The following is a 12,595-nucleotide window of genomic DNA, read 5'->3' as shown; positions in this document are numbered from 1 at the left end:
ACGTAGCACTTTAGCACTTTCAATGCCTGACGTTCAATCGAAACATTAGTTTCCATATTACTTCCAGTTCACTTAAGAGAATACTCAAGCAGCTCCATTCACAGCGAACGGTCAATTTACGTTGAAATGAACAATCTTATGATTACTCTGCATGGAACGACCGTGTGTACCTCTCGTAGATATATTGTACATAGTACGTATACGTATATATGTATGAAATCCTTCGAAAATCGATACTTTCATGTAAACTACTGGAAATAATTTTTCCTTCCGATGAGATCTGTGGCAAAGCGTTTCTTGCTATTACAATTTGTCCATTAACAAAAATATTTGTCTTAATGCAACTGCTTGCTGTTTTGTTCGCCTTCCTCTTCTCTTCATTGAAATATGTAAAAACGAAGACAGCTGAGAACTAGATTTTACGCAATTAAGACGACGCGTAACATACGCGTGAATAGCAGCGAATGTATTAAAAGACGTATACTACCTCGATCAAAATGGTAAAATCGATTTAAATCGAAGACTTTAATTTAAGATTTAATCAAGATCAAAATTACTTATTTAGAAAGATCGTTAAGGCGCACGGATTTGTTCAATTTTCCCTACTAGTTTTCTCAGCAACTATCGATATTTTTTCTTCACCTCCTGCAAACTTATTCCTCGTCAACTTTCGATACTTTTATCGCAAACAATATCTGTTGGCAATCGTATTATCTTAGCATATAACGATCGCGGATAATCACCGGTAAAACGCGATTTTGAGACAGTCTTAAACCCAGCAATTTATTAGGCTCTTCTCGCGAGAAACCCACTTAAAGCCCTCTTCAATTTCTTATTACGTTAATCCTCTGCAAACGAAGCTACCTCACCATTTCGAACCTTCTTATCTCTCGATCAGCAAGAAACCGTGTTCTCGTGTAGCTCAGATGACACCGTCTAATCTATCTTTTAGATGTCGAGCAGTCCTCGACGAGACTCGAGATGCAATTGAATTCATCTCGACTAGCTTCGACTCGTCGCGTCAGTCCATTTAAGAAGAGAAGCAACCCTAGGTTCGTCGTTAAGGAGAGAAGCGAATAAATTGTTCTTAGGGAGGATTGTTCTAGGATTATCGTTCTAAGGATAAATTAAAGCTATCGTCGAGTTGTTTTTTCTCGAGTTTCCGATCTGGGAACGATGTTCGATTCGCCAGAGTCTATCGCGACTCTGTGATATCCCGAAACTGAGATTAAGACCTCGAAAGAAAAGTAATCTGTAGCTGGCGGCAACGGCATACTATTTGCCTAAGTGGTAGTTAAACGTAATCAAATCGTTCGGACAAACAGCGGGCCCGGAGTTCTCGGATTAAATAGAGAACGATTATTCGAGCAATCGTATCCTACGGGTCGGTATCCGATTACCATTTGTCTGATAATCACGATACGATGGCTAATTCTGCTGCGCCGGTGTTTCGATGCACAACGAAGCGAACACTGGCGTAGACGCGGCCCGAAATTGTCTGGGGGTTGCGTAATGGAGTTTTGGATCAGTTGGCTCGTATTGTGTCGGCAGTTGTTCTCGTCAACGTCGTCAGACGTGGAAACCGCATTCCCGCGATCCGCGGTATCATGCACTCACAATCAGTGGCGCAGCAAATTGAGCGATGACGTTTCCCATTGCGCAGAAACGAAACGACGTTGCTTCGCGCAATCAACCTACGCCGGCCAATGATTTTGATCTAGTTAAAATTAAAGGGTTGGAGTTGCAGGTCAGCCTCGTTATTGGAAATTTTATAGGAATTTTATATCGTTAACTTACTTACGTCGGAAGAGATTCTTTTTGCCAGAGTCTTTCAGTAATTCGAGTAGGTCGAGGAAAATCGTATTATTTAGAATCGTTTCAGTGGGCGAAGAAATTGGAAGGCTGGAAAAAAATTGATGGAAGTTTCTTCTTTTATGGGCACAGCTGAAATATTAGAATCGAGAAGACGGATACGTGTACGTGAGTTTTGCTTTTAATCTAGAAATCGCTAAACGTAGCGTTCCAGTAATCTATCCTCCCTTTTTACGTAGATTGAATTTTATGTCGCGACTTCGAAATATATAGAAAACAGTAAATCCAGAAATACCGGACCAAACGTTTTGCCGCCTCTGTATATATCTGTGTTTATCTACTAATCTACTTTATCGAGGCTGGTAGTGGTACGCGCTACGGATAACTAAATATTTAAACAATATAAATTTTCACGGAAAGTAGCGTTTAACCACCTCTGATCGTAAATGTTAATAGTAATTTTGTTAACGCAATTCGACCATTCGTCGAAATATTCTGATTCTAAACATATTACTTCCTCGTTGCGATAATAGATCGCTATTCAATTTCGAAACAATAGATCGCTTAAATCCATTTAGATCCTTTAAAGCCCTAGACGTAAATGACCATTGTGCGTTACATAATATCTAAATTAACTACTGTTGCACGATATCGAACACTTTCCCTTCAGAATAATCGTTCCGCTGTAATAGGTTGGAAAATTCGCGCAAACGAATTCCACGAAACAATAACATCGCGTACCGATCGATTGTAATTCATCGTATCGACGAATAATCACGAAACAGAGAACGATTTTGTACAAATGTGTTCTAAAATCAGCATCGTTATCCGTCAGGAAAACCCATAAATCGTACTGTTTACGTTCAGCCGTGATACAGCAGCCTCCAAAGCAATTTTACAATGTACACAGACGGATTTACACAAATATGTTTGTACTCGATGCAACACGCAGACCGATGTCGCTAGTGTTTCATTCGATTTTTCCCATTTTTTCCATCCTTTCTTTTTCTATCGTGTTTCTTTTCTTTCTGGTTTTCTCTTTCTAACCATATAGAACGAAATTGGAAGCTACAACAGGGGTAGCTAGTCAGCTGCAAAATCGAATATTATGATATAGACATTGAAAAGGGTTGCGTCGAACGATTTCTTTTGCGAGAGAAACTTGCGTTAACGCTTATCGAGCATATTGAAAGTGTTCTCGAAGCTTTTAACCGAGCGATATTTTTATCAAACTATTTTACAACAACGTAACCCGTCACAGTGAACGAAATCTAGCATTGGAATAAATAAAACGGTTGCTCGATATCTAATATCCTGACAAATTGTAAAGAAAGCAAGCAGGACTGTTATATCGCTCTATTCGGTTCGATATTTTCAATAAAAAAAACAAAAAAAAATGGAAAAGATTATTTAACGAGATTAAATATTCCATGAATGCGTAAAGATCTATTTGTAAGAATTTTTTGAAACTTTATAACAATTTCAACCACGGTATAATCGCGAATCTCTATTTATCCTGGCGATGGAGACAAGTTGTTCTAACGAGCGGCAGCTTTCTTTCACAACAAGTCTATTTCTGAATAATAACAACGTGCCAATGAAGCATGGTTAAGTATCGGAACAACTACGCTTCACGAGCTATAGCTAATACAGCACCGTCAGTGCAAACTGTTTCACTGTAAAAGCATTTCAAGTATACCAGCTTCCGCGAGGATCATTCATAAAATGAATCGCAACGTATCAAAAGCATTACATTCTTTTATAAGGCGGGCAAGTCTTTTTGCAGTAAAACCTTCGTAAAGGAAGAGAGCATCACGTCGTTGGAAAGATATCAGAAGACGACGATTATCGCAAATATAAAGGTCCTTAGCCAGTCATCTTCGGAATATCATGGCAGGCTATACAGAGTGAACGTGGCTCGCAGTGGTATTCTTAATACCATTGAAAACAGTCCATCCGTCACAAAGCGAAAAAGGCGCACAGAGGAAAGCTCTCTCGGCGAACAGTCAAAAGTACTTTCGCGTCGGCAACGGACATATCCTCTTAGAAACGGTCGAAATTGCCGCACCGGGTTACAAAGAGAATCGCTAAATCCGAAGCCTTGAAAGCTACGTCGTGCCAGCGACCAGTCGCTCGTTTAGCAAATGAACTAAACCGGTCACCGGTTTTGCCTGAGTGAGTCAACAAATAACGGAGATGTGGTTTTAAAAACATCCTCGAATCATCATTCGAGCTTCGTAATGTTTGTGAAAGACTTCTTTCGCTGTGGATTTTATTACGTACAAAGAGGATAATTAGAAACAATACGGTTGGATTAAAAGTTGTTCCTTTTAATGCTCGATTAAATTTCGGCTAAAATTGTTGCGTTTGCTTTGACGATATCCGTATTTAGATACTTTGTCGTCTAGTTGCGTGAAACTATTACGATTAATAATATCGTAGAAATTTTTACGCTTTTGTAATTCTTTGTACAACGAATATTCCGAACATGAACGTGTTCTACAGATAACATAGAAATTGAAATAAATTTTACGTATTGTACGGAATGTTGAGCGACACAAATATCGATTAAATATATATTTAGGTTAGCAGTTTGACATTTTTGCATTAGCTTGGCTTTTAACGGCAAAGTCCTATAAAATAGATAAAACGCGTTGTTTTACTTCAAATAATATTTTTAGAGATATTTTCTGCAAATATTTCAAAACTGACGATTTTTTACATGTGTCACCATTTCATAAAACTCACGATATACGCGTCCATAATCTATATACTGATACAACGTTTATCGAGAACGACAGTAGCATTGACTACACACGTGCGTCCAGAAGAGTTAAAAATCCATACAAAATTGTATTCCTATGAACTTTACAACCTTCAACAACGTATTCTTCGCATTATCGTTCAACAACATATTCTTCGGACTATCGTTCAACAACATATTCTTCGTACTATCGTTCAACAACATATTCTTCGTATATCATGAATTTGAAACGAATATTTCGTGACCCTACACAAGCTCGCAAAAGTATTCCAACACTTGTACGTAGTTCTTTTGAATACATTATGCGTGTTACACGGAACATTTTGAAATTTCATTAGTACTGTTATGAGATTCGACAATCACGATTATATTGATAAAGTTTGAAACGAATCTGAAAATATACACACATATAAATTGCAAAGTACCCAGTATGTGTTTCGCAGAGATCAGAGACGTATTTAAAGAGCCGGTAATCCATTACATCGAAATAAACCATGATATTCAATGGGATCATATTTAACATTTATCTTCTGCTTAAGATTGCTATTTATGCTGTGTATTCGTTCGTTTGTTAAACACACGAATGCAATAATTGCAAATATCTTGTAACTTCTGTGTATATTTTCAGGTCGATTTCGAATGTTGTCAATACGCGTAAACGTGACAGCCCCGTTTCATTATTGCGCGAATGAGATTTCAAGATATTTTATATTTTGATTTGGGATATTTTGAAAACACATACGATATAGACAGAAATGTCCGAATACTTTGTCCAGCGTGTTACAGCCATTGTATTATCCTAAACACGACAGACTATATCCTTCGATTTGCCTACATTTTCCAGACCTTACTTGCCAAGAAATCACGAAATGCAGAAACTCACTTATCGAAATTTCTCACGAAACATTGCCAGCATCGATCAATTTTGCCATACCAGCTACGGTTCAAGATTTCCATAGCTCAGCAAATTTTACTCCGAAGGCAATGTCTTGCCTTCGCGATAATCAATTCTATGGCATTCGGGAGTGGTCAAAGTGCACTTAAGTATGCGTTCTACACGAAGTTCGATCAGCACTCGACAGGAAACGGCACCGCGCACAAGGCGAAACAACACTAGGCATAATGTCTGCTACGAAATACGCGCTGGTCAATCCATTCCGCCATGATTTATGTGATAATCACAGACCATAGCTTAGGGCCATTCTACGTGTCCCGTCCACATTGACTCGTGGTCGTGTATGAAATTGTTCGCAGGATAACGTAACAGGGCGTCGGAACACCCGGTTCCTCATCGGCTGCATCGGCGTCTTCGCTGTCAACGGATGTCACGCCGCGTACTGTCATCCTTGTCATATTCCAAGTACAACGGCTCACGAAATCCATGTTTGTCTATTCATGGTTTCATAAAATTTAGGCACTAGCGAAAACTCGAGCAAACTCGTAGAAACGTTAGGAAATTATTAAAACATTTAAAAATTGTTATTTCAATCGAAAGGAAGCTGTAAAGTTGTATTAGAAAATAAAGCACCCGTGTATTCGATGTTATCATAATCTCATAGATTTCACATAATACAATTTTATCCTTTACTTCTTTTACCGTTTATCTGTCGCGTTTCCTTTTTCGTATCTTGAGATTTGGTTTCACGAGCGCTATAAGTGACTTTACAATACAGATTCAAACTTTCGATAAATTTCTTGGAGTTTTCTATCCATTTCGGTTACGGTTTTTTCAAACGGATTCAGATTAGAAACCACAGGGATATCGACACGTAATTATTACGATTTACACAAATTATTTTTATTCTTTTAAGCAGCTTCAACAGATTTTTGTTTGTTTTTACACGCGTAGGTATACTGGCTCGCAACCTAATCGTTTCTTTGATAACTTTATATATATTTGTTGTGTATATTATATAACATTGGAGAACACTTTGATATTTTATCAGCACTGACTCGGCTATTACGATTACATTGATCGAATTTTACGATAAAATTCGACGTTTTCGTAACAGTCACTTTCTCAATTTCTAACTAAAATTGAATCGAACGTAAACATGGCGAGATATCGAGTAAAACAGGCCTGGCGATGGTTTAACGACGTGGATAGATAGACCCTGGCCCTACTAGCGACGTTTATTCAGTTACTACAGCGATCGACTTTCGATCGAATCGGAAGACGATAGCTGGCTAACAACGCGGACTCTAATACGCTTCGACGATCTTGTCTGGCATCGTCAAGGAAGTGGAACGACGACGAATAAGATGCTGATAGGGAAGCGGTCTGGCTGTACGAGACTTTAATTCCTCGATATTGCGGTTGCATCGTTGGTTAAAAGCTTGGATTTGTCGGATGAATGAAAACGTAGCAGTGAAGTTTCTTGGATCGTTACTGTACGTATGTTCGATCCTTGTAGATTCTCGTGTCGCATATCGATATTGAGAAGAACGTAAAATTCATTGTAAGTAACAGGGAAATAACTAGACATTTATTTATAACAGACAGTCCTCGACGTTCGTTGAAATTGCTGTATAACTAAAAGTGTAGGAATAAAATTTCTTGTATTATCATCGAGTATATATTTGACTACAATTTGCTGGAAACATTGTTATGGCGGGTATTAATATCAAAAGAAATTTTAATTATGATCTTTGTTGTAAATTTATATAAAATGTTCCACCATAGAGAGCTTTCGAACGTTCGTTTGCCGAGAGTTTCATCTCTATCGATAACTCGTATGAAAGTTTGAACTGGCGGTGGTGTAACGATCTGTATAAATCTCGAAAAAGTATTGGCAAGAAATGTACACGACCAATTAGGAAAAAGGGAAGTCGTAAAGGCTGAGAGAATTGACGAGAAACGGATGAAACTTGGAAGTACGAAATACATGATCGTTTCTCGAGTCAGTAAGCGCATTTAACACCGATTCGTAAATCGAAGATTTTGAAACCAAGCATTTCTTTATTCCTTTACGTTTAACAGGTTTTAAAATGTCACAGCGGTGACTATAATCTCAATACATTTTACGTACATATTTCGAACAGAAGATTGTCCATCACGGTCGACAGAATATTCCGTAGAAAATTTTGCAACCGTGCGTTGATTGCTTTCAGCGAATGTACTCTATTACGGTTTCGAAAGGAAAACGAAGTAGCTACACGTATATAGCTGTTTAATGGGAATTTCTATTGAAGCTTGAAGTCCTTCGAAGGAACGCAATTACAAACTCGTACAAAGGTCCATTAAAATACGTTTTATTAGGTATATGGAAGTCCATCAGCCCGCTATTACCTTGCTTGTTTTCCTATTGTATCTCTTCTATTGTTACAAACATCGATAAAGCGAACGGGCATTTGTCTTTTCTGCCATTAGACGCGTTTAAAATATACTGTTGTTGCCATTGAAACTCTAAATCGTGAAGAAGATAAGCGTTTTCGCACAGCGAAATAGCTGGAGAATAGAAACGTCGAGAATCTTGAATATTGCGCGTAACAAAATTGTAGCACGATAAAGATAACTATCAAATAAGCTCTGTTGTTTTTTCATCGCGTACATTCCAATGAAGTGCTGTTCTTTAAGAAGCTATCCCGAATATCGTCGAAAGCCTAAAGAATACAAAGAGAAGAATTGGCCGTGGAACTGCCTCTTCGACGCGAAGCCGAAATTCAACGATGGATCCAAAACGATAGGGGCTGTGCCGTCCTTCTTTGCTTTCAAGAATAATAAAATACAAAAATATTATGTCACATTCCAAGAACCTTGTTAGGCATACGATTAATGTTGATTGAATTATCCAGGCTACAATGTCGCAAATTTTTAATCTTGTAAAGGTAGTTTCGAAATTGTACCTATGTAGTTTTTCACATTTTTCCGCCTCTCCGGCAGCTTCTGAATTCGCCACTACGGAAATTGAATCGCGATCGAGATACTCGAACCGTGCTCCACAGAATCAACTAATCGCACTATTACAAAACAAAGAATCGAATAGCCAGACCATACGAAAACGATAAATCAGCGACGCGAGATGGTATCGGCCGTAAAAGCGAGCGAACGAAAATGCGCGAAAAGAGGCGAAAAGACGCGCGTAGTCGTTTAAAAAGACGAGAGTCGCGGTTTGCGATAGGCGGTCTGTGCAAACGCAGCGATCACGACGCCGTTGGTAGTCTTGGTGTTGCGTTGGCGCGTATCACCGGGAACGACGATGTACCGGGCGTCGTATTCGTGAACATCGCAGTGCCACACGTCCCATAGACTATGAACCGCGTTCCAACGATTCCACGTTTCGTACGCGGTGACACAGTGTATTGACTGAGCGTGGATTGTGCGCCGCCGACTGATTTGCCGCGGCTGCGCAAATCTGAGCTCGGAGCTGCGGCCTCCGTATATCTACTGGCCTGGTGGTACCGCGTACTCGGGTACTGTACCCTCGTGACTCGTTCCGTACCCTTAGTCCGTGCTCGTGGCACATACACACCGCGTTCGACTCTCGCGTACAATCTAGCAGCCGCGCCGTCGACGCCGACGCCGACGCCGACAATCACCTTCTCTCACGCTGTGCTCCGTTCTCCACGCCGTCGCTACCACCACCATCTCTCACCCTCTCTACTCGCTCGCTCTACTCCTTCCACTTTCGTTCGGCGCTCGGACAACCACAGCCGCGCAACTGGCTCGCTCTCTCGCACCGGACGAAATATACCGCGAGATAAAAACATGTCGATGACAGGCGTCGTGCGGAACGTACCGAAACGTCAGTGCCGGTCCGATTCGGGACGACGCGTCGCGATATAGAGAAAGAGAGAGAGAAAGAGAGACGGAGAGGGAGGAAGAGAGATCATCGCTCATCTGACAGATCACCACGGTCCTTCTGTCTAAAGAAATCGTCGCAGGACACTGTGAAGAAGAATCGACAAATTCGATCGGAATTCTTTTGGTTGAAGAAGAAGAGAGTGGCGATTGAAAATTCGCGTTTATTATCGTGATTATTTTTCTGCCTGCAGTTCCTTTCGTTTGTTCTTTTTGCTTGTTGGTTCGTTGGTAACTTACGGTGTACGGTTTATTCAAATTTCTTATTTAACAACACGGTGATCGTTATTTGTGAATCGATTTATTGCACTACTGGTGGACCTCGAAGACGAGTATCCAGAATATTCAGGGACATAGTGTGTGTCGACGCGTTAAGCGGTTACGGTGTCCTGTGGTTGAGCAGCCACGGCAGCCGGCTACGCTTCTCCATTGGAACGTGTTGTTCATGTGATGAACGTGGTTTAATGGTTGATCCGCTAAAACTCTTCTGGGTTATTACCAACAGCACCTATTTAGGTACGTCGAGTGACACGCTTTCAATATCGTTCATAATCGTTATTTGTCTTTTACGCTATAAGATCACGTACGACACGCTCGCGAAACCAAGCGGAAAAAACAGGGGAAATGAGATAAGGATAGAACCGGGGAAGAGTTACGGTAAAGTAAGTCTCGCGATAAAAAGATACGAAGGCTTTGTTTCTTCCAATACTATCTATCAGGATTTCGCATCACGGACTCGCGAGACTAGCTCGATCTTGAGAAAATTCAACGAGTTCTAGGATACTCGAGGACTTTGCGAGTTCGCTACAGGATCGCCCGTCTTGTAATTAACGAGCTTTGTGTCGGGCAAATTCGTGCGAACGATCCGCAAGTTGCGCAACACGGATTCCTCTTCGTGTATCCCAACAGGTGAACGGCATATTTAACACGATGCGAAACCTGTAGAGAAAAGAAAGTTTTCACGGTCGAGAAGAACGCTCGAAGAAACGCTCTTTCGCATCAGCGTTAGAGTTTTTCGGAAAGCAATTGCAATTTCCGCGGCGAGCCGCCTTATCCGCCGCTCCATTCCATTCGATGCTTCTCTATTCGTCCTCCGGAATATTTGAAACGCGATCTGTTTCCCGCCAGCGGACAAACTTTTCGACAAAAGCTTCAAAGGACGAACCGTGACGAAGGAAGGCGAAAAAGGGGCGAGAAGTGGTGGAACATTTCCGACGAAACGGTGGTCATCCGGCGACGATCAAATTCTCGTTACGTCGTTGCTCGACCAAGTAGCGGAGAGGCAATTGGCGAACGTCACTCCCGATACGAGCGATATCCACCATCCTTTCCGCGTGCAATCATCGATCGAGGTCGCTGTTATTTTCAAAGGATACGATGTGTACACTGTACGTGTACAACGACAGCCGGTCCAAGCTTGGTTTGCTTCGCACAATTGGGATATCGTTCCATTCAACCGACGGAAAATCAATTCGGCCTGGTAATTACGATCCGCGCCGACGGAGAAGATATCGGCGACATCGTTGCGTTTGCATCAAGTTGCCATTCTCTCGTGTACCGATCGTTTGTTTTACTTACGTTTCGTCGATCGTGCGACGCGTTGCGGCTCGCCAAACGCGACATTGCCATCGAACGAAGACTTTGCTCGTACCACTGGAAGCGGTCAACGAAATTTTCCATGGTCCGTTTCACCATTCAGCGGTTCCATGCGAACAGTTTAGCAGGCAGAATCGCGAGAATATCGCTTGCTAGCTTATGAACGGTAGCTTCGCAAGATTTAACGTGACCACGCGACGATAAAATTACGTACTGTCTCTGAACGGTCGAGTCGTAGGGCTACGGTTTATCGCTGGATATCCCGGTAAAACGCGTCCTGTTTAAACAATGAGATACACGTTTCGTTACATTCGACGGACGAACGACTCTTGGCCGCGGTTTCTCACAGAAATTCGATTAAGAGTCGGTTCGTTTGATACTATCGTTCTTTTTTGTTCGAAGCTGTTTTTAGCTAGCGTTAAATTCTAATTGTAAGTGGTTCTCCGAGATGAATTCTTCGATAGTTTGATATCCGGATTGAAAACTGGGAAACATTTTTGGGGAATATACAATTTCGATGGTATTTAAATAGTACGGAAATCAGAATTTTCTTGCGATTATATTGGAATTTTTGGTTTCGGAATATCATCCTCCCGCGATCAATTCTTCGATATACATAATAGTTCGATGTTTCAATTTATCTCGCATATTGAAAATGAACGAACAAATTTCGAGAAGAGATCTTATCGTTTTTTAAATTGAATGAAAGTAAAGTTGACATAATCGGTATTTCCTTGCGATTGCGTCGTAATTCTTGGATGCGGAATGCCATTGGAAATGTTAATTTTCAAACGCTGTTAATGTGTTAATTTGGTAGGTTATGCAGAAACAAGGTGTTTGGAGGGGAACTCGTGTCGTTGGAAGAGATAGATTGGACTGCTGTCAATTACGACGGCTGAAAATTTGCACAATCTACCTTTGTGCAACAGTGTCTTACTAATTATACCGTGCTGTATTTGCTACTTTGAAAGGTGATATAGTTTGAATTTCGACATCGTTTCAATTAATGTTTCAATGAGAAATGCGAAATAAAAGATAATTCCGTCTCAAACTAATTAGATTAACCATCGATTTAGTACACCGAAAAGTATCTTTTAGTTGACTCAATTTATATTCTAAAATAATGCTAGCTACAGTAGCGTATTTGATCTAAAAGAGCCACTAACTATCTGCTTCATGCCTGAACGTAAAATTTAGGATAATCAGTGAACTTGTTTGAAAAGTCAAGTACATTTGAATTTCATTACTTGCACATACGCATTATATTTCATCATAAAGTGAAGTTTTGTAACTGGCGCGTGTAATAAAGCTGCAAGTTTGACATAAATCTGTTCCGAATCGAATATGTGTTTGTCAATGGAATTTGTATTTGTACAGTTCGTATTCGTATACACGCAGTTAGTGTTGTGGTATTTTAATTAAAAAGCTGGCCAATGTTTAATAGAATTGACTCGCAATTTATATCGCGAAATTGTATCGTTGCATAGTTTACCAGGTAGCAAAATTGAAAATTAAATAATGAAGCAGCAAATTTTGCCATTGCAGAAATAATACAGTTTTATTACGTTGTTCTTATCTGACTTACAAAAATACAAAATCAAGATTACCAAATACATGAAATC

The 12,595-nt window shown here is 40.3% G+C and overlaps 2 protein-coding genes across 2 annotated transcripts in view; both read left to right on the top strand.

Moving 5' to 3' along the window:
• Window positions 1-12,595, top strand: part of LOC126871049 (neural-cadherin-like) — a 189,455-nt gene that overhangs the window by 142,756 nt on the left and 34,104 nt on the right. The gene's annotated exons all lie outside the window — the stretch shown is intronic.
• The window catches only part of LOC126871046 (neural-cadherin-like), an 88,963-nt gene continuing 83,898 nt past the window's right edge, over window positions 7,531-12,595 (top strand). The window contains exon 1 of the mRNA XM_050629403.1: window positions 7,531-9,893. Coding sequence (XP_050485360.1) covers window positions 9,842-9,893 — 52 coding nt within the window. The 5' untranslated portion in view covers window positions 7,531-9,841. The remainder of the gene's footprint in view (window positions 9,894-12,595) is intronic.

Source organism: Bombus huntii, chromosome 11, assembly GCF_024542735.1.
Source record: "Bombus huntii isolate Logan2020A chromosome 11, iyBomHunt1.1, whole genome shotgun sequence".
Classification (NCBI taxonomy): domain Eukaryota; kingdom Metazoa; phylum Arthropoda; class Insecta; order Hymenoptera; family Apidae; genus Bombus; species Bombus huntii.
The sequence above is the reverse complement of the archived record's forward strand: the minus strand, read 5'-3'. Positions and strand labels throughout refer to the sequence as shown.